The 27,890-nt window shown below is 41.8% G+C and overlaps 1 protein-coding gene across 6 annotated transcripts in view; it reads left to right on the top strand.

The window, feature by feature from the left end:
- Nucleotides 1-5,019: 5,019 nt before the first annotated feature.
- The window catches only part of PDGFC (platelet derived growth factor C), a 200,079-nt gene continuing 177,208 nt past the window's right edge, over nucleotides 5,020-27,890 (top strand). For 2 of the 6 annotated variants that reach the window (XM_057310146.1, XM_057310143.1), the window contains exons 1-2: nucleotides 5,173-5,259; nucleotides 5,917-6,145. In XM_057310146.1, the coding sequence (XP_057166129.1) occupies nucleotides 6,028-6,145 (118 nt within the window). In that variant the 5' untranslated portion in view covers nucleotides 5,173-5,259; nucleotides 5,917-6,027. Of the gene's footprint in view, nucleotides 5,260-5,429; nucleotides 6,146-27,890 lie in introns of those variants that run through there. The other 4 variants (XM_057310144.1, XM_057310145.1, XM_057310142.1 and 1 more) reach the window with 4 other exon arrangements.

Genomic DNA, 27,890 nt, shown 5'->3' with positions numbered 1-27,890 from the left:
AAACATAAGAAAGCTTCAAATATGAAGTTTTTGCCCCAAATCCAGGGCCTAAATGTGTCAAAAGTGCAGGAGTAGAATGGGAAGACCTGGATCAAACTAAGTGAAAGAAGATTCAGATGATGAGAAAGGGGAGAAGGTGGTACCGGGGGGATGAGGAAAATGCCAAAGCAAATTGTGCTGATAAAAATAAAATTTGGGAATATAAAATGATGCCTTAAAATGTTGCAAGGTTTTGGGATGGAAGAGGGCAAGCACTTTTCTAACTGTAAAGATCATAAAGAGCAAATAGTAATAATCATAATAGAAAGGAGTAAGAAAAGCTCTTGAACTATCTTGAGCTTTAAAAGCCATTCAGAATACTTTTAATATTAGATTAGTTAAGCAACATTTTCTTTTTTGCTAACCACCAAAACTTTTAAAATGTTCATTAAGTAGAGTACTGAGGCTCTCCACCTTTTTTTGCAAAGGCTCATAGCCAAGGAAAGGTCTGCATTTGAAACAGTGATCACAAAGTGAAACGGTCCTTCTCCCATGACCTTTGAAATAAGAGGGTCACTATTTGAGAAAGGAGGATCTGTAACTGTGCCATGACCTCTTTACTATGATTTGTCACAATGTGGACAGCAGCCTTCATATCCTATGCATGATTTCAAGGGAGGGAAAAATGACATCTTATTGAGTGGTGGACTATGACCAAACATAGCGTTTGGTTGCTGACCACATTTTTAAGGGATGCCCCTTGCTCTCAGGATTGTTTCACATTCCACCAGTGTGACTCTATGGAACAGTGGGACATTGGCCATCTGTTCTTGGCTAATACCAATGTTATTTCCTTATTATTTACAGCTCACTTATGGCCGATCACTAATTTTCTTTACCTTGGAACCACACTTTGCATCTTTCGATGTTGCTGTCATCATACCAAATATTAAAAATTAAAACGTGGATGCCTACACATAATTTACTTAGTTTTCTTGAATTCAATAAAACTCCTGATACTTGTCTTCGTCAGTGATTTCCAAACTCTTTTTCTGCCCTTCTGGTTATCAGTAGAACGTGTCGTGTGGAACTATAATAATAACAGATTATAGAGGATTACCTTGATCGGGCAAGTTTAGGGAGAAGAACTCTTTTCATCATCTCTAGCCAGCCACCAAGACACCTTTAAATTGAGGTTAAGAAACCGTTGTTTTAGTCACGCATTATTTAAGTTGAAAAAGTTTTGCTATCACTACCTCTAATAGCTCAGAGAACCAGAGTTCTAAAATGGTAAGAGGATTGAGACAGAATCCAGTGTAAATTTCTCATGTAAAGAAAAGAGACAGAGTGGCTTTCTAGATCAAGGTTGTACTGTTTGGTCATGGCAAAGCCAGACTAAGTCCCCAATGTCCCATCTTCCAGTGAAATGATCTTTTGTTGTGGTGGTTCAAAGGTTACCAGGGCTCCTCTTCCTTTAGGGCTGTTTCTGACTACTTACTCCCTCTGAATTCTGAGTCAGACAAGCACTTCTGAGATGTTGAAAAAAATCTTTGCATACTCAACCGTGATTTCAAAAAGGAAACAGCAGCTTTACTTCAATGGGAAAAGCCACAGAGGGTCACCTAAAGGCCAATTCTTGTCACCCGTTTCCCTTGGCCACACACCTCTAACTTCCCACCTCCCAACGCTGTTCTTCCCCAGAAAAGTCAAAAGTAAAAAGAGCAGGGCCTAAGCACAACCCTCCACAGGGAGCAAGTCTTTCTCAGATTCAAAAGCTGTTACATTGGGAGGTAAAGGGCGACTGTTGTAAAGGAGAAAAATTTAATAAAAAGTGTGTTTTATAATTTTTAGGTTGGAAAAACAGAGTATTAGCATATCCTAGATCCCCAGAGATAGCAAGATCATATGTTTCTCAAGATGGGATGGTTGGAGAGAGTGGAGAGAGTGGAGAGAGCAAAGGGTGTCTCTCTACTACTTAATTTTTTTTTCCCCTGGAACTCTCTTTGTTTCTGCAGTGATCTGTGGGCATTTATTTCCTTACTATGATACCTCCAGCCCCTGGTCTCATTTACTTTTTTATTTTTTATTTTTTTAAAGATTTTATTTATTTATTTGACAGAGAGAGACAGCCAGTGAGAGAGGGAACACAGGCAGGGGGAGCAGGAGAGGAAGAAGCAGGTTCCCAGCGGAGGAGCCTGATGTGGGGCTCGATTCCAGGACCCTGGAATCAGGCCCTGAGCCAAAGGCAGAGGCTTAAGGACTGAGCCATCCAGGCGCCCCCCTTGGTCTCATTTAAATGTATATGTAAGCGTTGCTTGTTAGTCATTCTGGAAACCCAGCGGACACTTAGGTAGATCAGAGATTTTTGAACTTCAGAAAGTTATGCTCAATTATCTGCCACTAAAATGCTGAAAAGTTAAAGTTCTGAGAAAAGTTGTAAAATAATTTTGTACATATACCTCTGTGTATGTGAGTGAGTGTGTGTGTGTGTGTGTGTGTGTGTGTGTTAGGATTGAATTAGAAGAAGAGAGAGCAAGAAAACTTGCAATATTTGATTTTCTGAGACAAAAATATGTCCCCGTGGTTCTTGCCCTCCTGGGTGTTACATGACTAGCTAAATGGCCAATTTGTTTTAAATCTTATTCCACTTCAACAAAATTAATAGTGACACCCACCCTTTCTCCCTCAAATTATCATTGTTAATAACCAAGTACGTTCTATCATGTTCTTTAACAGGAATTTGTAGGTAACACTGTTCTTGCATTCAGCCTGAATGGGCACTCCTTTCTAAGGTTTAAGAAAACATGAAAACCACAAAGAATGTTTGCAATTATTTTCTCTTGGTTGGCGGAACAGATGCCTTTCCTCAAGGAAAATGCCTTAGGCCAAAACAAAGCCATATTCATTCAAAATATATTGTTTAGTAATTGTGCAGACTCTGGATTACATAAAATTTACTTTCAGTGCAAGGGTCCCACTTTTCTAGGAAAGGTTTATAAGCAAAATGGAGCAGGAAGACAGGCAGAGGATAAAGTGTTAAAAGAATCAACTATGCCAAGGGCAAGTGCAGTTCAAGAAACAACAATGCAAGTACATCTAAAGGAAACCAGGCAATGTGACCACGATTTTGTCTAGGGGTCATGCAGGAGCACCTGGCCGGCTTTATTTATAAGGTGATCGTCAAATCAATCTGTAGAATATGGATGAGGTAAAACGCAGAGGTGGAGTATTATTCCAGATCATCTGTAACTTTTCAAATACAACCTTCATGCTGAAATTCCAGGGAGAATGTAAGTGACTCCAATAAAGAAACCTGTCAGTCAGTCAGGAGTGTTTATTTATTATCCCCCTGAGCCAGGCACTGTTCTAGCCAATATGAAATGATACAAAATAAAGAGTAGTCATCACCCTTATAATCTCACGAGAGCAAATGGATTAAATCTGCAGACACACACACACACACACACACACACACACACACACCGTCTATGTGGGTGGTCAAGAAATGTCAACTATAAGGATATTTAACAGCCTCATTTAGAAAAACCCTGATTAGAAAATTAAACTTACAAAATTAGAAAAACTGGGGAGTAATTAGTTTTATTACGAATAGATTAAAACACACTCATAAAGCATGTCTTTTATATAACAAGTCTCATTATGTTATTATAATTGGGAAGGCTGCCCCTCTCCTTCACAAATCTACAAAACATTTTGGGAACATATTTATTGTGCAAATATGGATTCACACTTGTGTTGAGAAGCTGCTAAAGTACATAGAATAACTAACCTTTGTTGGCTAACCTGTAAGTTCTTTAAAGTCAAAGACCGGGCCTTGTTTAATTGCCTTGTTACCCTGCACGGTAGAAGATAGAAAAGGTAAAGAAATAAGAATAAATGAGTGGGGTAGGTGAGTAAAGACGAATTGAGCTTATTAGAATTTTAAGAGGCAAAAAAGAAGAGGACCAGGGTATTACAGAGAGGTCAAGTTGGTTGGTCTCAGTGGGTGTCCAAATACAGGAAGGGGGCTTGGCATTTTCAGCATGATTGAGAAAGGGTCAGCTCCTGGTTTGGTTCAGTAGGCGTATGTGCCTTCTCCAAGCTATCCCTGGATCCTTTTTCAGGGCAGCCGACTCAGTAAACGGCCATGCAGGGCCAGGAAGGGCAACTTCTGAAAAAGAGGCATTTGAGACTCCCCCAGTACTTCGGCATATACCTTAAGGCTATATCCTTTCTTCAAACACCCAGTGGAACACCATAAAGGGTCGAATTGTTTGCATTGCCTTATTTAACAAGAGGTCGGTCGGGTGCTATTTCTGATTTGCTGGCCAGGGGACTTGGCTGATACTAATTTAATGCAGTCCAACTAGTATGCAAGTTTCACGAGGACAGAGCCTTTTGTATTTTTACTACTACTGCCGCCCCAGCTCCTAGAACAGTGCCTGACACAGTAGGCATTCAACAAATAGTGTTTGCTAAATGAATGGATGTTGCTGTTAATGTGCTGGCCGTTTGTCTTTACTTTTGTTTTATCCATCCCGCTTCAGAGAGCTGGAAACCGAAGGGAAATTTTTGAAATCCAATTTCCCTTGTTCCTTCGGTCCAGAAACTCTGGCCAAGACTTTGGGAATGGGGATCCCCTCAGAAATTAATGACGAGTCACGACCACGGGGGCGGGGGAAGAGGGAAAGTTGCAGGAAGTTCTTCTCCACTCATTTTTGCGTTTGCAGTACCCCTCGCCACCCATCTTGCTCTTTATTTGGGGCTAGGGGCGTCCTGGGGGGAAGGAAACCAGGGGCCGCTCTGGCTGCATTCCTCGCCAGGGCCCTTTGGGTGCTGTCTGCGGCGAGTCCCGCAGCACCCCCTGTCTGTGCCAGCACCTGTTGGACCGCCAGTTGGCGGCCAGAGTCGGCGCGAGCGGACGCGGCCCGGGGCTGCCCCTCCCGGAGGCGCCGACCCTCGCCCGCCCCTGCGGTCGCCCGCGGGAGAGCGGCTCAGCCTCCCCCGCTCGCCAGCCGCGCGCTCCGCCCGGGCTCTGCCCACGGCCCCCTCCTCCCGACCGCCGGCTGGGGGAAGGTAGACAAGGGGAGGGGACAAGCCGGAGCCTAGGGCCGCCGGCCTTCCCTCTCAACCCGGTGCCGAGACGCCGCGCGGAGCCCCGAGGTTTGCGCGGAGCCCTAGGCGTGGGGGGAGGGGACGGGGAACGACCGGAGCCCCGCGGTGACCCCGAGCTGCCGAACTTCCCTTGGCTTCCTGGAGCGGGGGACGCACCCAAACAAGGTGAACTTTGGTCGCGGAAAACTCCAGCCAGGTGCCGGGATCCGCGCCGCGGCGGTCGGGACCGGGCGCAGGCTGAGCGCCGGGCTGGGGAGCGAGAGCCCCGCGGCCTCCCTCCGCCCGCGCCCGGGGCGGCCTCGGCCCGGAGCCCCCCCCCCCCCCCTCCCCCGGCCTCGCTCCGGCTCCGCGGCCCCCGGGACCCGCCGCGGCGCCCTAGCCTTGTTTCTTCCCCCTCCCCCTTCGGGGGTGGGGGTGGGGCGGGGGAGAGGGGCGCCCGGAGAGCGCATCTATTGGCAGCTTTGTTATTGATCAGAAACTGCTCGCCGCCAACTTGGCTTCGAGGCTGGCTTCGCGCGACCCTTGAGTTTTCGCCTCTGTCCTGTCCCCCGAACTGACAGGTGCTCCCAGCAACTTGCTGGTGACTTCTCGCCGCTCCCCCGGCTCCCCCGCGTCCCCACCCCCTCTTTCCTCCCTCGTCTTCACCCCCACCCCCACCACTTCGGCACAGCTCAGGATTTGTTTAAACCTTGGGAAACTGGTTCAGGTCCAGGTTTTGCTTTGATCCTTTTCAAAAACTGGAGACACAGAAGAGGGCTCTAGGAAAAAGTTTTGGATGGGATTATGTGGAAACTACCCTGCGATTCTCTGCTGCCAGAGCAGGCTCGGCGCTTCCACCCCAGTGCAGCCTTCCCCTGGCGGTGGTGAAAGAGACTCAGGAGTCGCTGCTTCCAAAGTGCCCGCCGTGAGTGAGTTCTCGCCCCAGTCAGCCAAATGCTCCTCTTCGGGCTTCTCCTGCTGACATCTGCCCTGGCCGGCCAGAGACACGGGACTCAGGCTGAGTCCAACCTGAGTAGTAAATTCCAGTACTCCAGCAACAAGGAACAGAACGGTGAGTCTTTTACCCCTTTCTCCCCTTTCTTGTTTCTCGCTGTGTGTGTTACGTTGGCATTGTGCGTTGATGTGTGATGTACACCAGCCTGCGAGGGTATAATCGTCTCTCTATCCATGCAAATGCGCGCTGCGTTCATTGGCATGGACTTTAGGAGGTTACGTGCAGTTTGCAACTTCGGGAGCTGCCACAAAGCTGTAACAGGGCAACGTGAGTGCCACTGCTGGCTCAGTTAGAGAGGACATTCTGGGAGCGATTGTGAACGTCAGTTCAAACGCACATTGCAGAACCTTTCCTTGCCAGAGTTTTAAGTTCAAGAACTGCCTCTAAAAATGAATCCAAAATGAATGAGTCTTGGCATGTTTGACTTTACTCAGATTTTCTTTTTCGTGGGGAGGGGGGTGTTGGAGGAAATGTCTCAGCCACATTAATTGAAGCACTCCGAGTGGAAAGGCATCAATTAATCAGTAAGTAGATAGGAAATATAGAGGTCAAGAGGCCGTGTGGACGTTTTAAGGGGGAGTTAAAAACTGTATTTCTCTTGCGCTCTATTTTTTTTTTTTTTAATGTGCCTTTGTACTCTGAAGTCCTTACCTTTCTGGTGTGTGTTTTTATATGTGTTGGTGAATGACTGCTATTTTGTGTGTGCTGGAAACGACTTAATCCTGCATAGGAAATGAGAATTACTTTCAGCTTTCAAGTGTACCTGAAATGTTTAGAAAACTCTCAGATGCAAGTTCCCTTGGGCTGGGATTGCACAGAGCTGGAGAAAGGCTCCTTTCATAAAGCCAGGGCAGCTTCAGGGTGTGTAATTTGCTTAGCCTCTGAACCCCATATGATTTACATCATTCAATTTCTAAACTCTTTTTCTCTTGATCTACCATTATGAAGTCATTTTCGAGAATACTTTGTAAATAGAAATTTTATACTGCACATGAAACCACAATGTTAATGTAGGCTGTCTAAAATTAGAATATTAAATACCCTGTTTACAAGTGGTGGCTCTTAATGTTATTTGAAAAGAAATGTACATGTTTTCACTGCTTTGTATGCCATCTATTACGAATGCAAGAATGCTGTCACTTTATTAGCCAGGGGAAATGAGCCCAAGCAGCATACCTAGAAAATCAGAATGTTGTGTGCTGTGTTTTTAAGTCACAGCAAACTTTTTCTTTATATATTGGGGTATTTTCAGGCTTTGACTTTGAATTTAAGCTCTCTGAAGTGTTCATCCTTAAGAAAGCACAGAAAGTTTTAAAGTACAAAGATAGATTAAATAAGGATTCCTGGGACTTTTGTAGACATTATTTGTATGCGTTGTTTGTGCAGCCATCTATCTATCAGCCAATATTAATGTAGTTGCTTCTTACAACTTGCTAATGTGATGGCACATGGCACCTGCAGGCCGCTTGAGCTGCTGATCAAAGGGCAGCCTAGGGAATCTATCTCTAATCACGGGAGCTGCAGAAGACTGGGGTAAAGTGATCAAAGGAGCCCCAGCACCGGCTGTACCCTGGCAGGAGACAGATCAGACCAACCTTTGTTCTTTTTTGTATAAAATAAATGTCCAGTTCAAAATATTGCTTCTTACCAGACCTGCTTCTCCAAAATGACAATGCACAATATTCCTGGCTTCTGTCTTCTATATTTTATTGTTCCTGTGCCATTATCATTTCTCCTACTGCGCTGTTTTCTTAAGCCTGCCCTGGCATCCTTCACCTTCCGTTTCCCTTTGCTACTTGTGCCTCTGATTGTCATTCTTTCTTGTGATGCACCTACCGTCGTCATCACTTTGTAATGGACCCCAAAGCTCTCATGTGGTCATTGGCCACTTTACTGAGTTGGTTCACACCCTCTGGAGAGGTGAGTTCATTAAGCCAGGCCACACACATTTTGTTACCATCAGAGGCTGGGCCATTTCCATTCCTAAGTTGCATGATGCTAAAAATAGCCTGGCTGTTTCCTAATCAGTGGGTAGAGGATTGGGCTATGTTTAGTTCTTGGGAGGGTTGGCAGCAGGAAGGAACTAGAGGTAGAGAACTACTCACCTTGTAGTTTTTAGCCTCAGGAGAAGTGGAACTATCCAGCACTAGGGGGCAATATAGAGCTATTTTCCTGCACATGCTCAGGTTGATTTTATGCTTCAGGGTTCCAAGATTTGAGGATAACAGGTAGGTGCCAATGATGATCCCCCTGGAATGTGAACAAATTTGCTGGAACTTCTTTTTCTTCTTCTTTTTTTGGGGGAGGGGTTAAAATATCCCATTCCCTTAGGTGGGATTTTTTTGCCCTCGTAGTGAGTTATGATTGATTTTTGATTACCCTCTTGTTATTCTCAATTTTGATGATTGCCCAATTCTGGAAGTATAAACCCTTCGGGAGATGCCCCACAGAAATGTCATTGGCCCAGTGTGTACCTTGCATCGTCTTGTGAAAGGTCTTCTAAGTGCCAAATGTCCAAATTGATCTATTTATTGTGACTATAGGCACTCATTCATGCTTTTAGAGACCTCTCCCCAATGATGCTGTCTTTTCTCCTTTCTCTGGTATTCTAAATTCCCAGGTGTTGATTCAATCAGATCCCCAGGACTGCCTCATCTCAGTAGTAACTTGGAGTCCCAAGAGGTGTTATAAATAAATAGAAATTGATTGCTATAGCCAATGCTAGATATTTGGATTTCGATCGGATCACGTGGAGGTGCTTAAAAATTCATTTTGAAGGATCTGCGTCAGGTACCCTGTTATCATTCGTTACCTGGTTTTTGACCTAATACTATATTGCAATTCTTGCCACTTTGCTGTGAGAATAGCTTTATCCTCCAATATTGCAAGTTACCTTTGTGTCCTTAATTCTTAACCTGACTTCTAACCCTGACGTCTCACATATAAACCAAGGGTCTCCAGATGTAACGTAAAGAAGGAGATAAAAGATAAGAATGCTCACTTATATAGGGTTTCTGACCTGTACTTCCCGTATGACCATGGGAAAAATGACTGATATCTGTGTGCACTCACTTAGAGGAGAATGCCTGCTATGAAACCAGTAAGTTCTGGGATGGTGCTTCTGCGTTGTAGAAGAAGGAATCCTATGCATCAAAAAACAAAAAGAAACAAAGCTTACTTAATCAATTGCATATCGCTCAAATAGACACCCAGTCGCAAAGTTGTTAGAGTAAGGCCTCATCCACTTTGTGTCATTGGTGAGTGATTTTAACTTACCCATGGAGCCAAAATGTGCTTCCGGTTCTCATTTTCTTTAACCATTTTGAGTGCAGATTTGGAATATGTCTCTGTTTGTTAGGGTTATGCTCATGAGGATCATTTGTTGTATGTGCTCTTTTCCTCAAGAACTTTCGTGGCCCGTGGGGCCATTTACTTTGGGGACAAATGGTCCTCTAGGAATGCCTTTCTGAATACATGTATCTTGTGTTTGTGGCTTCCCTGTCTCTCTCTCTTTTTTTTAATGCCAGCTTACTCCTCCTCCTCTTGCCATGTGCCTGTGCCCCACAAAGCTGTGTCCACCCCCCCTACCCTTTCAAGGGGGTAGCTTCAAAGCTCTATTTTACTGAAGATAGATAATCATAATCCTTAGAATAGTGTCCAAGAGTAGATAGGTTCTGACCTTGTGCTAAAGGGACTTCCTGCGAGTTAGTCTATAAGTTGTAGTGTGTGACCTTTGTGACATTTATTTTTGTTTTTAGAGGCCTTTTTTTTTTTTTTAAAGAAAACTTCCTCCTTGTTCTCTGCTCTGTTTGAGACTGTTGAGGAAGTTGAAGAAGCGAAGTGCCATTATGTAATGATGAATATTGTTTTTCACAATTGGTGACCAAAAAAGCCCCATTCTATTTTTTTGGTAACATTTCCCTCCTACCGACTGTTATCTTTTACAGTTAATCTGACGTATATTAAATTTACCTCCAAAAGGTGTTCAGGTCTGTAGGAAGCTTTAGGGACTAGTATATTATCTGTTAAGTAGTTTGAAATAGAGACCAGGATCTGACACTAAAGGTTCCCCAGTGGTGAGGTTTTGTAGAGCTCCATCTCAGACACAAAAATCTTAGCTTGAAAGTCTATTCTTATTTCATCCTTCCTGACACTTACTTTTTACAGATCTTCTGTGTATTCTCTTCCACTTCATGTTTTTTTCAACCTTTATAGTGCTAAAATTCTGTTTTTTTTACAAACTTGCACCCTTTTTGTAGAGACAGAATTCTAATCATAATGGGCTATATGTTAAGTAAATAAAAAATTGAATCAATGCATTCATAATGTTTGTATCCCACCCCCAAAAAATGTTTCCAAAATTGCTGAAATGTTCCCCATAGGTTTCTATTTGTGTTAATCAAAACGGTCATACAAGTCCCTTTATTTACTTAGTCTAATTTTGATGTTTCTGATTGTTTTATCTGGAAGTACCATATGTAGCCTGAATATCTCTATACGATGCTGTATAATTTCTATGTAACTCATTTATTAAACAACAGTCTCTCTGTTATTTTTCTCTACCACTACCTCCAACTGTGTTTTGGGGTTTTTTTTGTTTTTGTTTTTTGTTTTTTGTAATCTCTCTTATTTCCTAAGGACACCTCTAGTGGTTGATTTTTAGTTGGTATGCCCCAGTACTACCATACAGATTGTTAAAATATTGAAATATTCCATATGGGTTGGGAAGGAGCCAGTGCTACCCTTTTAGGACAAACTGACCATCTATGAGTCAGAAACTACAAGGTTAATATTTGACACAGCTCAGAACCTCTAGGATACTACTTCAACCCTGCTGGCCTCCTTCCTGATTGATCAGTATGCCTGCCATATTGATTGTTAGCCATCTTCACTCTTTTAGCTACTGAGCATTTCAGTCATTTTGGAATTCCAACCCTTCACTCTTCTCCTCCCTGCTGGGCAGCTGAGGCCAAGCTGAGGCTTGAAGGACCTAGAGTAAGGAAAGGATATGGCCTTTTTTTAAAGCCTCCTTCTTGCAGCTTCTTGTGTTTCTACCTTATTCGTCAAGGGTTGGGGACTGGGGAATGAGATGAAGCAGGGGACATGACACACACGGTATGGGGTTGCAAGCCTCGCTCAGTGGTTGTTGTTTCTGTGGGCAACACTGATCAGGTGCTTGTGCGTGGATAGCACCTTACCGTCTTCTAAATTAAATGGATCATCTTCTCAGTGAGGTCTTGTTCTGCCCGCTTAATCCGAATTAGCCAGCCCTCACTATCACATCAAGGTGTAAATTAACTGCATAGTACTTATGATCACTTTTTGATTTTCTTTTCGGTATTAATCACTTAAGTAATTGTAAACCTACCCCACCCACCGCCCCCAGAGTACGTAAGTTCCTGAGAGTGTGGACCTTATTCAACATGCTCTTTGTGCGAGATTTAGCACCTGGAATGAGATTATATGTAGTATGTGCTCAATAAATATTTGTTGGATGGTTCTGGATGTAGTGCCTTATTAAAAAGTAAGACTATGGTGTTGACTGTAATAGTAGGTCATCTTTGAAGGTGTCTTTTTTGGTCTTGGGACTTCCACGTTGTTTTACATTTCTCATAAGAAGATAAGCTTGTTTATTTATTGATTGTGATGTGATATGCTAATCAGAGTACTACATTACAATTTTGGTTAATATACCATGTTACCAAATAAGAAGGTACCAAGCAAGTGGGTAGGTTTCCTAGAACTGGTGCTAGTTACTTTCTTAAAAGTGCCATTGCAGTGCATACCTCTGTGTTTCCCGAAGATGGGGTGTTGTGCAGTGTGGACCAAGGATCTGAAGAATGGTAAATTTTGAATGGCTGAGATGCCTCCAAAAGCAGCATGCTTTCCATCTTCTGCTTGTGGCTCACAGATGCACAGTGTAGACATCAGCAATAAATACGGTGCGTGGAATGTTAGGACTGGAAGGATCCCGAGAACCTGTCCTCACCGATGTGTAAAGTGAGACCCAAAGGGCTAAAGTGACTTTGTCTAGGTCACTGTTGAGTACAACCGTATTAAACTGCTAATGTGGTCATGTATTTTTCCTTACATAAAGAACCAACTGGGCAAATGGAATTCTAGTTTTAACATTCTGATGCTTCGTATGAAACCCATTCTTTATTATTTTAGAGGGTTGCATGCTTTGTGGGTTGTAAAGGAAGATGGGATAGCCTTGATCCTGAAACATAACTTACAGGAATACTGAGGAAAACAATCTGAAAATAATCACATTAATTAAATAGAACAGATAATCTGGCTAATATATATTATAGTATTTCTGTTGGGGTAGAAATCTGATAGTTTGGGAAATAACTTGAGATACCACCTTTAGAATTATTACTATTACGTGTCCAGACTTTATTTTAAGCAAGTGTACTAGGTCCATAGACAGATGATGTTTATTCCATTAGTTTGGTTTATTGATGTTGATGAAGAGGATGGTTGACGTAGGAACGCTTGGTTCCACAAGGGAGGTTTTTTTTAAAACAATAATTTTAAACATTTCACTTAGCAGGATGTCTCACTGGTAAAAGTACCATAGGAATGAATAAATGAGCATGGCTTGGTGGGCTCTAGAAAGCACAACCTATTATTCTTTTGAATGGATTTAATGAGTGACTTTAAATTTTTTTTTTTTTAAAGATTTTTTATTTATTTATTTGACAGAGAAAGACAGCCAGTGAGAGAGGGAACACAAGCCGGGGGAGTGGGAGAGGAAGAAGCAGGCTTCCCAGCGGAGCAGGGAGCCTGATGCGAGGCTTGATCCCAGGACCCTGGGATCACGCCCTGGGCCGAAGGCAGACACTGAGCCACCCAGAGGCCCTGAGTGACTTTAATTTTTATTTACATTTTAATATATAGGATATTCCTTTCAGAAGTTCAAATTTCTCTCAAAAGTCAAGAACATCAGGAAGTAAATTCATAGCTGTGGATTTGAATGGCTTGCCTAAAATAGGATTAAATGACCAAAATTTTATTTGTGAACTTTCTAAATGTGAGAACAAAAGGAGCTAAAAATTATAAAGAGGAGTTATACTAATTACATTTATCGTTAAAGTCAAGTTATTAAGCGTGATTTTTTTGGGTAGCATTAGCTTATTTTGCCTTTTACTTCATGAGAGCACATACTAAATGGAGCTTAGCCAATTCTGTTACCTGACTTCACATTAGACTTCATATGCCATCTCCAAGCAGTTATTTCCAGTCCCCTGGTGACTGCGCAGCCTCTTTCCTGTTCATTTGACTTTTGCCTAAGCCAAACCTTGTTTTTGTCAGGCTGGCTTCACTAATTTTGCTTTCTTGTGAAACTATGATTTTTTTTTTTTTAACTTGGCTTTTACCCTATTGGATAGTAGTTGAGCCATTTCTCAATCAAATGAGCTGTGTTTTGGGTTGTAGCAGGGAGTGGGGGATGGAGGGTCTGTCTTTCTGAGGGAAACCAACATCACCAAACAGCTCGAGGCACATTGATGGTGAATGCAAGGATATCCATTTGCACTGCTGCTCTGTGTCCTGATAAGACACCAGTAAGCCAGTAAGAGCTCTCAGGAGAGACACAGGAAGGGCAGTATTTGGATGCATTCTTTGTGGGTGGGTAGACGGGTCTAAAGATCTCACGGTGGGTCTCTGGTTTTGTAATGCTTAATAATGACACCTTCTGAGTGCCTGTTAGTTGCCACACTTGTGCTCAGTGTTTGCAGACAGTTTAGAGCTTATCTTTATAACCTCCCCATAAGGTATGAGGAAAAACACCAGGGCTTCACTAGCTAAGTAGCTTAGCCAAGATCTCAGAGCTGGTCAATGTTTGGACCTAGGTCTGACTCCAGGCCAGGACTCAGAGTCACATGCTTCTTCCTTCATGAGTTAAATGGTCTAATGTTTTATTAGAACATTGCTTTTATTCAGCAAATATTTATAAGCATCTGCTCCTGGCTAAGCTCTGCACTAGGTGCTGGATACACAAAGACTAAGATGCAGTTCTGTCCTTGAGAAGCTCTGTCCAAGAACGATGACGGATCCTCCCTTTTCTCATGGTCTGGCCGTGCCGTGCTCAAAGTGCTATGGGAGCACGGGGTGCTTTATTGCACTTCAAAAATCTTCTGTTGATTGACTAAGTGGTTGATCCTGCTTGGAAGAGAAGTGCAAGGAGGAAAGTTCCCACGGGGCAGGTGACCTATTTTGAAGTGGGTCTGGGAGAGGAAAAGAGAACATTCTAGGCCGAGGGAACAGCCTGCACAAAAGAAGACAGGCATGAAAAGGCATATCCCGTGGGAGACAAGAAGAGTCTAGTGTTGAGTAGGAGTAGAGGCAAGAAAATAGTGGAAAGGTGTCCCAGATGGGTATATTCAAAGGCCCTGATGCTGTTCGCAGTGTGCTTTGTGCAGAGTTTGCACTTAACGAACAGAATAAAAGAGAAGGTTGTCTCCCTGTTTCAGAGCTGGTGAAAACCCTTCATTTTCAGTTATTTTCGAAGCAGGCATGTGGTAGCGGAGTTCTGCTTTGGAGTGTGTAGTTGACTGCTTCTTGTTGCAATTTTGTCCCGGTCATTAGGCGTGTTTGGCCGTTCTGAACTGGTGAGAAGGGCAGGCTGTACAGCCTCAGTTACACTCAAATAAGCTAACCCTGTGTCTACACTGCTCTCTGTTGCCTCCTTTATGTAAACAAAGAGCTATTTTCACACTTCATTCACAAAATGGACGGCATGCGGAATGAGGCTGGGTGAGGGATCAGGGGACTGTGGTACAAGGAAGGCAGCCTCCAGCACACTGAGTTAGTGCAATGAAGCTCTTACGTGGCAAGAAGCAAAGGAAACAGCCTTAACACTCTTAAGGGAAAGGCTTTCAAGTTTTGTGGAAAATTAATTCCTAGGAGGTTACTCTACATTGAGTAACTACAGCATTTCTCTGGTGAGGCTCATTCTGGTCCCTTGTAGACAGTGCTAGAAATATTTTGTGGTATTTAAGGACTTGAAAAGAATGGGTTTTCTTGGTGGATGTGCTTTCTAGATGCCATGCCACTTTTTTTGAAGCTATGCTTTTTGCATTCGAGGAAAGCCTTGTTGGTGAGTGGCTACTATTTTAGGCTTTTCAATGTTTGCAAGATGGAGATAGGCTTCCGTGCTTAAATATGCCCAGCTGGCTATTGCACCTGCCTTTTGAGTCGCTACAGAGATCAGAAACCATTAACAACAGGAGTTGGACTTACGTGGTACTTATCTCATGTTGTTTCTGGCAGTTATTTTTGCTGGGTATTTATAAGGACATCTGTCTTTTAAAGAGTCTTATTACTTATCCTTTTTTTTTTTTTCCACCAAGGAATAAATCACAGCTTGTTTCCCATACTGCCACACACATTCATAGTCTGAGGTGATTAGAAATGCAAATTAAGAGTGATTAAAGCATTATAATTTCTTTTCCTATGGCATCAGACGATGTTGAAAATCAGCGTACTAAGAAGGAACATTTGCTTAAAATGTGATTAAGATGTGAGCAGAGAGAAGAAAGAAATATTCAGTTCCTTACTGGAAATTTCTTACTGGGTTTGGGAATAAGGGGAACCTGCAGTATTCATTTCTGATTTATCATCCTTTAAACCGGAGACATAACACATAGGGTGCACATTGTTTAAGAACACAGGAAAACACAGTAGCTTCTGACGTTTTCAAATTGCTCTATGGAAATACATACTAAAGACTCCTTCTTACTAGAGTGTGATTTACCATCGGATTACCCAAAGGACAGATCAAATTCAGCTGTATTCCTTGTAGTGATTCTTGGATATGGAAACACTATAAAAACAAGGAAAGAAAATCGGATAGTGTCAGTATGAAAAGCATTGATCTGCACATCCCGAGTCAGAGGTGGGATGTGCTGGATACTGGTCTCCTCCACTGGAACTGTGTTTATGTTGTAGGTAACCAAAGGTCCTGGCTTCCTATTAAAGAAGTAGCAGTGTCTCTGTAAGTATGCATTTTGTTCCTGACTTTGCTTTTATTTATAAACAAAAGTACACTCTATTTCTGGGGTCGACATGAAAGTGAATTGCCTCTACAAAAGATGGGACTGGCCCTCAGAGTTCTCTTAGAGTTCGAGATGCAGTTTTACGTATATTGGAGAGCTGTATGATGGGCTCAACTGTATCTTTACTTTGTGTTAGTCGCTGCAGTCAAAAATGTTTGTTTCTAGAAAAATCAACAGTCTAAAAATAGCAGGTGTTTCCCAGGTCACAACCTGGCTCAGATAGCGAGAGATACTGACAGAGTCTAGCTACCTAACTGATAAATGCTAAACCTTGAAACAGTAGTTTTAATCTGTTTTCTTGTGAATATTAGCAGGCTTGAGGTTTATAAGCAAGAAGAAGAATGCAAAATTAGCAATCAAATGATCTCTATGTTTATTTTTTTAGAAAAGGTTTTCTTTCATGGTATAAAATTTATCTTTAATTTGTGCTGATAACTTTTAATAGGCATCAGTCGGGTACCCCATTAAACTAACAGCTTTAAAATGGTTTCCTTTTAGAACTAACATTTACATCCTAGGAAATCAATTAGAGTGTATGGACTTCACATTTCCCCTGCAATCTTCATTTACAAGCATTTCTGAATGACCAACCTACCATAGCAAAACAGTCAGAGGTGCAAATCTTCTGGAAGACGTGCAAATGCCACACTTTTAGTTGGAAAAATGGAAAAAAATAGAACTTACTTAATATATCTGTCAAGCATTTAAAACTGCAGAAAGCACAGGAAATACTTCTGGTGTATGGGAATGTGTGGTGTTTCCAAACTACAAACATTGTTTTGAAAATTTCTCCGGTAGTGGTGAATTATATGAGACCATATCCATCTAAAGGGGAGCTTGTTTAACTGGCTTGTGGTTCTGGGGCTCATTCAAACACTCTTAAACAAAATAAAGGGAATGGATGTAATAACTTCTTTATGGAAAGGTCGTAAAAAGGTACAGGGCCGTGTAAACAAATTGGGTCATTTACTAGATGTTTTAAGTGATAGATTTGCAATCCAAATTCAGGGGTGTGTATTAGGTTTTATAGACCGTGACTGTATTCTACTCTAAAAATGAGATTTCAAGCTTATTTTTTGTTTGTTTACATGTTTGTTTTTCTTTAGTGCACAGGAAACCCATGATTGCCATATTATACTGTAGTTTGAAAACATAAGATTTTGAGCACTTGCATTTATGAGTTTGTTCAACTCTGGAAAATGGTTAGACACCCATGCGTGAAAAGTTGAGTTGACCTGTTTTTTTGGTAGCACTGGGTTCTGTTCAAGGAAAATAAGATGATTGAAATTGAAATTTTCCTTCTGGGCTCAGACATGTCTAAACTAATTGTAAAATAATTTTTCTGGCTTACAAGAGTAGACTCATAAGTACGACTATGTAAAGTAGAAATCCAACAACAGTTATGATTTACAGTGACTGTAACTCTGCCAGTCTTATGATAAAACCGCTATTATAACCAACCTCCTGTGACATTCATTTGTCTTACTTGAGATGTAGGTTAAAAAAAAAAAAAAGTCCTCCCCAAGTTGTCTCACTTAGGGAGCCACTTTATTACCTTAGGATATTAATTTACCTTCTCTGAAATGGGTACGAGGGTTGCTCCAGAACAGTCCGCCAAAGGGAGGGGAGGGTGGGAACGCAAGCCTGCGTGGTGCTGTGCGTTGGTGGTGATGACCGGTGGCGGTGGAAATTGAAGTGAGGAAGGGAAGCGACATAATTTCTACGTTGATACCATAACGTTTATTCATTCTGTAACTTCTCTCAATCGGGGTTGGCTCCCTTGGCCTTAAAGGAAGTAGATTGTGTAAGAAACCTCAGTAAAACTCAATGAGCCTTTCTAAGTTTTGAAAACTGATGGCATCATACCATACTGGCAACTCTTAAGTGTTACTGCTGGAAGTTTGGCAGCGGAAATAACTGCTCCAGCTTCACAAGCTTTCAAAAACAAGGGACAATGGTGGATATTATAGTTGCTGTGTAATTTGTGACTTGCTATTTCCTTTTTTTTTCCCTTTAATGAGTAACTTAGGGCTAGATGGCCTGAGTCTACGAAAACCTAAGCTCTGCCTTTCAGCTGGATTCTGTGTGACCTTAAAAACAACAGCTCACATCTTTTTGCCTTAGTTACCCATGCACCCCTTTTGTACAGCACACAGTTCTGCGTGGTTATATGCCACCTAAATAAAAACGAAGCACACGGAGGTGACCACCACACAGTGACTCCAGGACCTGCGTGGCACCGTGAGGCACGGTGGGAGATGTGACGCTGAATCGGACTCAGTCTCTGCCTTTAAGTAGTTTATAGCCAAGTGGGGAGAGAAGAGCTGAAGTAGAGGATAAAATACAGTGCTTGGTGGGAATGGGGGCAAAAGCAAAGTTATTTACAGCAGAGCCCTTAGGAAAATTGTCTGGGGAGACTTCCGTTTTGAGCAAAAGTGCCTGGAACGACGAGTGACCTGTGTTGCATGCAGAATCGAGGGCACCGTGGAGTGCATCGTAGGAGGTGGGAGCCTGCTGTAAATAGGAACGAGGAAGGGAGTCTGGGAAATCCATGCAGTGAGTCCAATGTGATTTGTTCTGAGACCTCAGAAATAGATTCAGTGGGCAGGTGATTAGAAACAAGCGACCCAAAAGGAGGGACACTGATGTATTACCCAGGCTGGACTAACTAGGAGAGGATTCTGCGCCATTCAGTGTAAGTGCCCTTGGCCTTCCCACCCAGCGATTCAGGCAGCCACATTATAGATGAAATCTGAGGCCTCGTGGTGTGCAGCAGGCAGAGACAGAGTGAAGGTTGCTGAAAAGTGAGCAATACAGTTAGGAGGAAAAGGAAATCCCACATTTGTGGCCCAGAGCCATGAGGCAGGTAGTAAAGAGAGGGGGAAGCAAGTGAGAGAAATGACAGAAAAGAGAGAGGGGGGAAAAAAAGAAAAAAAAATAGAAGAATCTTAAGGCAGATGGAGGAGGGTGCCAAGGAAGGAGAGAGAAAAGTCAAAGAAATTGGCCTACAGGGTAAAATATAGTAGAGTTTCAAGATAGCTGGGATCGATGAGTAAACAGCTTCTGATTTTTCAATGTTGACCGAAAACAACAACAAGAACGACAAACCCCTTCAGTGTAATGGGGGGTATGGACGTGGGAGGAAGAATTGTGTGGGACTAAAGTGAAGAAGTGAGATGTAAAGTTTTTAAGGCTTTTGGGTAAGTTTTAGTTACGCAGGAAGCAGGTGAAGAAGTGGCTCCAGAATGGAGAGAAAGAAAGAGGAAAGAAGCAGGATTGTTTTCTTGTTTGATGGGTTCAAGCGAGATCCAGAGAGAACAAAAATTTAAATGTGTAACAAAAGATAAGACTTCTGGGCTGGAAATGTCCTTCAGTTGCTGAAGGAACACAGGAGAAATGGCAGCAGAGCGTTAGACAGCGTGTCCCATTATTGCCTAAAGAACTCAAGTGTCTCTGGCAGAGAAGGAGAAATTAAATTTTGGAGGAAGTGAGCCTTGAGACAAATTTTGACCAAGTGGGAAATTGACAGAAGACGCAGGAAAAAGAGTAGCTGTGGCTCCTTGCCAGTGGGGTGGAGAAGCCCCTATCAGGACGTTCTAGTCCTGCCTAACGTCTCAAGTAGAAGTGTCAGTAACACGAGAGGCAAAATAACAGGAGTAGATGTTTTTGCTGGGTCAGTCCACCTAGAAGATGACGGGATGGTAAGTTCTGGGATATGGAGATGGAGGAAAGACTGGGGCCCGGAGGCAGAGATTTACGTGTGCACTAACCAACAGTAGTGATGGGGAAGGGAGTGACACGTAGAAGAATGTGTGTTAAAAAGACACACCTAAACCAGAGTTAGTAGGGACTTTTAACCTGTTCCAGAGCTGCAGAGATGTCAAAAACAACCATGGACATTCAAGTTAAATGATCACATTAATGCCCCTTACTTTATCTTTCTGGTGCTGATGCCCTTAAAGTGTGCCCTGAAAAATCATAAAAAGTGGGGGCAAACCTCTGCATGCCTTGGGGGGTCTCTGCTGTGGAAGCTCTAGCACCTGTTGCAAGCACTACACGGGGTGCTTTGTTTTGTTTTGTTTTGTTTTTAAAAGCTATTAAAGCCACCTATAAAATTGTTGGAGGTGGGTTCAAGTTACAGCTATTGTTTGCTCAAGAGAAGAATATACCTCAGCAGGTGTGTTCCACTCTCCCCAAAGAGGCTGTGTTCTGAGAACATTTGCAGGGTAAGGATTGTGTGTGCTCCTATCCCAGGGAATCTTATTTTCCTATAATCATTGGCGACGTGTACTTGGAACTGGCTTGTTGAATAACCATGACTATTGGGCCTTGATCAAAACACTGTATTTTTTTGCTCCTGAATTTTATTGAGCAGAGGAAATTGTCCCCTATCCCAGGATGGACATTTCTGCAAGACATGGTTTTTCAACTCACTCTTAAGAGATACTGAGTTCTAGAATGGTTTCAAATGGAAACACCCTATGATTTAGAAATAAGATAGTCTCGTCCTTTGGAAATTTAAACACCAAACGTGACAGCTTTGGACCTCTTCATTATCTTCGCAGACCGGCCGCTGAGTGGAGCCTGTCGGAGAGGAGCTGGGGTGGGAGCAGCAGGAGCCTGGATGTGTCTGAGGGATTCAGCATTCATAGAGCAGCTCCTGGCCATTTCCTTTGAAAATCTTACTGTCACTTTGGTGTCGCGGTACCTACCCTGTTGGCCCCGTGGTGCCATTCTAGCATCCAGTTACCCATCTGTCTCAAGGACTCCTGTCTCATAGCTGGGCTTGCTTTCAGAGCTCCAAGTCTGAGAATGCGACTTCAAATGCATCGTCTTTGTTCTGCTTAAATCACGTGCCTTCACAAACATTTAAAATGTGTAATACAGAACATGAAACAAGCACAGAATTATCGTCAAGCTAATGAATGAAAACATTTCTATTTTTGAATGAAGTAATTATCTTTATGTTTGTAATTTCTACATTCTCACAGTCATCACCCCAGGTCAGGTGCGGATGACCTAAACTGTGAAAAACATGTCCTTATTGTTCCTTAGAAGGCTTTTCCCACGCCTTCCCACCCCTGATGGATCATGCATTCGAGGCTGACGCAGAATAATCACCCTAGAGTAGAGCTCTCCCTGTGTTTACTCAGTGCTTCTCAAACTTCACCTGGGGACCTTATTAAAATGCAGATTCTGATTTCGTGGTTGTTGCTGGGGCCAGAGAATTTGTGTTTTAGCAAGCTCCTAGGTGCTGTTGCTGCTGTTGCTGGGCTGAGGACCAGACTTGGAGTAACAAGGGCCTGCTTGGGTGTTCTCAAGTCTGCTATGATCTCACCTCAATCTTTCCAGTAAAAAGATTGCACAAAGCTGATCTCTCCTCACCGCAGAGATGACTCCATGCCTCTGCCCTTGCAACTCTTTTAACCAAGAAGTCAGTTCTGTCCAATAAACATCATGTGCCTTGTGTTCTAGTTACCATGGCACATCCTGAAAACAGATAAACAAAATGTAGTTTTTTGAGTACTTGATGTCGACAATCAATGTGGCTTTTCATACACTAGAGATGTGCTTAGAATGCCAAAGGAACCCAGAGATGTTCCCTTTCGTGGTCATGAAAGGCTTCTCATGAGGCCATCACTTGAGTTGGGTCTGGAAGGATAAGGAGAGTTCCCTAGAAAGGAAGAGGGTTCTAAGCAGAAGGCATAGACTTGTTAGAAAGCACAAAGTCTATTGAAAAATCAGCTCTATTTGGTGGGGAATAAGACTGAGAAAATTATTCAATGATTGTGAAGGACCCTGACGCACTAAGGAGAGTGTCTAGACGTCACGTTACAGGTCCTCAGGAGAAGGCTACCTGCTTTCTGCACTAGCTCCTTAATGTCGTAGCCTGTCTTTTCCTCCGTTCTCGTAATCTTATACCGTAACAGATCAGTAACTGTCCATTGAATGATCTGATTTGGGTTTTATTTATTTATTTTTTTGCTTTTAAAAAAAAGGAAAAGGTGCATCAGGATGATTGTAAAATACAGAGAAGCTAGAGGCAAGGCCACCGGTTTGAAGGCATTGGCAATAGTTTGGCTCTCAAATGATGAGTCCATGGACCAGTTAGTGCGTGTGGGGAGATTGGAAGGGTAACCACCACCTTCCCTCACTCTGCATGTTCAAAGCCTACGTGTATTTCAAGGTCAGCCTGACTGGCGCCTCCTCCATGAAGCCTTCACGTTTCTCTCAGTCTGGACGTCTACCTGTCTAAACTCCCAGAATGTTGCAGAATTTACCGCCCTCTACCTTACATTCTAGTTCTGTATGTGTCTTTTCTCTCCTAATTTTCAAGTGTCAGAGAGTAAACTGTTGACTAATCTTTAGCTCAGTGTCCCATGAGGTGGTAGGACTTTTAAGTGAAGTGAAAACAGCCCACTTAGACCCAACACAGCCAGTTCTGTTGTAGTGTTGACATCTGGTCTCATAGGTCATCACTGATAGGCTCTAAAGAAGTCATATGCTTTATTTCACAACCAAGGGGTATAACTGATGTCTGGCTTCATTTTGAGGAACTAAAAGGGGATACACTGGAAGGCCTCTTCATCTTTCTGCTTAGACTGAGTAAAATGAATGTACAAAGAACCTTATTAGCAAAATTATAGTGATGACTGTTTAGAATGTTATTTCCTCAACAAGAAAAAGAAATGTATCATTTCCAGGAAAATCATTTTTAAACAGGGAACTTTGTGATTAACGTTTATTGGAATCAGTTTAAGAAAAAGCATGACTTTCAAAAGTCCATTTTCAATAGCTTCAACTAATTTTTGTTTTGAATTATTTCCTCCTTCTTTACTTTCTAGTGAATGTGAGATTTCTCCTCATGTGCTTTCTTATTTTCAGTTTGGTTTTCCTTTTTTTGCTTTGGGGTTTCGAGATTGACAACTGTGATTTATCCCCTGAAAGGCCAAAATCTTGAAAAAGTCATTATTTCCAAAAATCACTCGAAGAATGTATTTTTTTTCCCTTGGAAATAAAGTCGATTTTCTCAGCTCTGATCATATGAGATTATGGGCAAGTTAGTCCTTAGTTCTGGCATGTGGACAAAACAGAAGCAGCCCCTGGAGAGAGAGAGTTCAAAATTCATGGCAGTAAGCACATGTTCAGTATGCCAATATTTATGGTGTCACAACCAAATTAAAACCATACCCTCTGCTATTTACATAAGGACGGTACCCAGACTGCACAGGGCTGTGCCCACGGTTCTCAGTAGACTTAAGGCGAGAGAGTTGTTCAGGACTCTTGGAGACCAGACTATTTATTTTCACATTCATTTTATTTGTCTTTGTGAGGGAGAATGAATTGTCTTCACTTATATTCGTTTCGAAGTCATGCAGAATTAGCAGAGGTGAGGACTGGCTTTGTGCTTCCGTTCGCTGTGAATTCAGGCAGCTGCCTCCTGATATCCTTCGTTCTCGAGCTGGGGGAGTGAGATGTATTGGTTACTGACAATGAGCACTGATTGCTTCTTAAATAGATGGGTAATTCTCAATCTCTCATTTCTAGTGTCTTACTCATGCTATTAGACAACCGGGGTTTCACCCATTTGGGAAAAAACAGACACACATACTTTTGGTAAGAAGACATATTTTATGTCTTTTTATGGCAACTTTTAAAGTAGTACCATCTGGCAAGATTTTTAAGAACTATAAAGTTTCAGAAGCATTGTTGAGTACACATCTCACTTCTCTACTTCTACAAGACAAAGATATCTAGAAATTTAGATTATAACACGTGATGTACTTGTACAGCGATGTAAGGGACAAAGATAATACAAAAGCTACAGTGGGGAGCAGGTTTGGGAGGAGGTAGGGAATCACATTTGCTGGTAGAGATGACATTTGAGTGTGAATACATTCTTTTTTTTTTTTTTAAGATTTTATTTATTTATTTGTCAGAAAGAGAGAAAGAGAGAGAGAGAGCGCGTGCGCAGAGGCAGGAAGAGAAGCAAGCTCCCCACTGAGCAAGGAGCCCGACTTGGAATTTGATCCCAGGACCCTGGGATCATGACCTGAGCCAAAGGCAGAGGCTTAACCTACTGAGCCACCCAGGTGTCCCAGAGTGTGAATGCATTCTTAATGACCCTTTTGAATGTCCTAGATTCTTCCCACATTCCTTCTGATTCTCCTTTAGTTGAGACTCTAATCTAGGAAACAATCTGGACAGGAACCCAGTTGCTGGGATGTCTTAAGTAGATTGGCTGTTTGGCTTTTTGGGAGATGGTCATATAACCATCAAGCCATCAAGCGGAAGTTTTTCACAACTGGTGACTGCAAGTGGCAATCTTTTGTGCAAGGGGGGGGGAGCCTTTCTCAATTATAAGATAAAATAATTTTTTTTATGAGTAACTCTCATGTAAGCAAATGAAACTTGACTATGTAAATCTTTCTTTTACTATGGGATAGAATCCACGATATTTAAGAAGTTACTTCATTTTTTGAGTTCAGTAATTTAAACATTGTGCTTAGACTCTTTTTTGATACTCCAAACATTTATCATTAAGATTTTCTTTGGTGTTTCCTTAAAAAGACAAAATTCACCATGTTTTCTTTGCAAGCGACTGTCTTAAACATACACAAAACAGAAAACAAACTTTACTATTTTTTTCAGACTACTTATTCAGTTGTTTTTATGCCCACAAATTTTTAAATGATCACAGATTTTTCACTAATCTTTTCATGTATTGTTTTGCTACTGGAAAAAAAAATGTTTAAATCCTCTGTGTGTTTAAATCCGGGATTTAATTAGATTAGTAAAAATACCAAGGAGATTTCTTTGGTTGTATCTTAGAAAGTTGAGGAAGATCACTGGCTTTTGCAGTTCATTAGTGGGTCAATTTATTGAATATTTAGTGTTAGGTATCACATTTATCAGATAGTGCCTTAAGCATTGGGGAAAACTGGCCTGTGCTGTTTACATTCTCATCTTGCTGCCAGAATTGATTTTTCCATTTTATATGTGACTTAGGTCCTTGTACTGCAGTAGATGCCAGGTTAAAGAATACTTTCTATCTTACAACATGATTGGATTGTTGCAATGCTATTGATAATTTTGGTGAATAACAAAAAATACACTTTCATTTAAATGCTCTTGAAAATTTCTATGTGATTCTCTACACAGTAATGAATATTAATATCAACATCGGTGATAACGGACAGTAAGTATTACATTTCCTAAGACACGTGGCAGTGCCATTGTATGTTTGGGTGTAATAACTAACCTATAATTTAAGCTAACTCCATCATTATATTGTGACTTGAGATTCTTTGTTTCTGACTGTTACATGATTCCTCTTCTATTTTATGGAAAATACCTTGTTTATTTAAGTGCAAGGAGGATGTTGGCAAAATGAGCTATTTAGTAAAAGCTCTAGGAATAGTTTTAATTATTGGAAACACCCAGTATTTTAAAATCCAGCAGATTCGTCCTTTTGCCTAAATATATAATGTCTATGTTATAAATAGGACATTTTTTGTTTCATTTCAGTATACATATTAAACCAGGTTACACAGCAAATAAGCTAATGTGGCCAATCGTTGTCATTTTACTATTTTTCGGGAAGGAAGTCTGAAGCAGAAGAATATTCCTGGGGGAAGGATTTGGTGGTGGTGGTGGTGGTGGTGGTTGCTTTTTTCTACTAATTTAGACATTTCACTGGCAGTCTCTTTGCCCCTAAAATTTATACTTGAAATGGCCTGGAGATTTTAAATGTGGGGCATTTCAGGGGCCTGAGTACATTTGTGGATTTAAGAATGGTTTGCTTTGCTCGTTGGTGCAGTGAGTCTGCAGTAGAAAGCAAGGATTTTAATCTTTCCAATCAGATGGAGTGTGGATCTCCAGGCTCAGATTTTGGGTATATTGAGAAAGACCTTTCTCTGGCTAGGTTAGTATCACAAAACTAAGGCTGGCTCTGGTGTAGATCAGGGGTTGCCGTCTTTTCATTATTGTGTACCATTTGAATTGTATTTGCTAGGTTAGTATCATGACGTTCAACGTGTTCAACATGAAAACCACTCAACAGTCCTGGTTAACTTATGCACATTTGTTATAATGACATATCAGTTGATATTTTTATTTTGACATTTTTGCCAGTTTTTATCAATTTCTAAATTTTGCATTTCATTAAATTTAAAGTCATTTAGCAGTCCAACAACTATCCACGTTTCCAAGATCGATGTATTTGTGAATGTAAGCAGGATTTTTCCAACTCAGCACTGCTTTTCAAATTTCTTCTAGAATTGTAGGGGAGAGGGAAAAAAGCAAAAAAAAAAAACAAAAAACAAAAAAAAACAAAAAAAAAAACAAAAGCAAAAACAAAGCAGTAGACTTTTCCTCTGCCCTTTTAGGTTCTGCTATGTGTGAATTAAACTGAAAAAAGATAGATTAATAAGAGAAAAGGCATGCAGATTTTGTTAATATTTTAAATTTTATGTGCACAAGGGCTTTACAGAAAGGAATGAAAAACCTGAAGTAGCAATTAAACTCGGGGGCTTGTATACCATTTTAGCAAAGAGCTTTAAATTGTGGGAAAATTTATTGGCTGGGAAATATATGGGCAGGGACGCCTGGCGGGCTCAGTCCGTGGAGCATGTGACTCTTGATCTTGGGGTTGTAAATTTGAACTTGCCATTGAGTGTAGCGATTGCTTAAAAATAAAATCTTAAAAAAAAGAAATTTATGGGGGAAACTAATGGGAGATAAGGGTTATTTTAGTCAGGTCTGTTTATGCAGACTCATCTCTTTGTCTCCGATGATAAGGGTACCTCTCCTCATCCTTGTACTGGAAAGTGCGGGGGTGGGGGGGTGGGGAGGAGTTTATGCCACCTTTACAAAAGGAAATTTATGCTCTGCTTTTAGGCAGATAAGGAGAGGGCAGAGAACTTTTCCTGCATTAGTTGATTCTCAGTTGCTTTAGGCTCAAAATAACCCTTCTGCCAAAGAGGCGTATTTTGGGATGGCATATTCTGTATCCCTTTGTAACCGTGGGATACAACACCACTTTTTCTAGCAGCATATAGTGGCCTAGGAAAAGGGACACAGGGGTGCTGATGGTGGGTGGCGATGCTGGTGCTCTTGTACCTCTGAGAAGAGTTACTTTTATTTTCTGATTGGCTCCAAAAGTTGCTTTTATTTTCTGATCCACTCCTTCTTTTCCTGCAGGTAAAGCCGGAAGTTACAAACAATATAGCTTCTCCTATAGACTGGATCTATACCATCTCAGATATTTCCTCAAACATGGTGGGGAGGAGGGGCAAGGAGAAGCAGTTCTATATCCTCTTTTGTGGCATTCTTGATTTCCGTAGAAAATCAGAGGTCATTCTAGTAATACCCCGTTAGGAAATATGAAGTGTTATGACTCACTTTATTTTGGCTTTGCACAGTATAGAAAATTTCTTGGCTAGGAAGGAATTCCTTTTCAGACTGCCAGTCCTCCCCAACAATTCTGAATAGGTAGTTCTCTCTTTGCACATTCTTCTGGGTTTAACTGCTCTGTAACCTCCTAACCCCTCATTAATAATTTCCTGAGGCTGGTTTGTTATAAAGAAACATTGCAGCAGCGCAGACAGTGTGTGAGTGTGAGTGTGTGTGTGCGTGCGTGCACACGTGTGTGTGTGCATGTGTGTGTGTGATTACTCCTTAATGACCAACTCAAATGGTATTAATGCTCTGAAGGAAGAAACAAGTGAGCATTAGATTCT

The sequence above is a fragment of the Ursus arctos genome, unplaced genomic scaffold (assembly GCF_023065955.2).
Source record: "Ursus arctos isolate Adak ecotype North America unplaced genomic scaffold, UrsArc2.0 scaffold_11, whole genome shotgun sequence".
Classification (NCBI taxonomy): domain Eukaryota; kingdom Metazoa; phylum Chordata; class Mammalia; order Carnivora; family Ursidae; genus Ursus; species Ursus arctos.
Note: the sequence above shows the minus strand (reverse complement) of the source record. Positions and strands in the feature narration are given on the sequence as shown.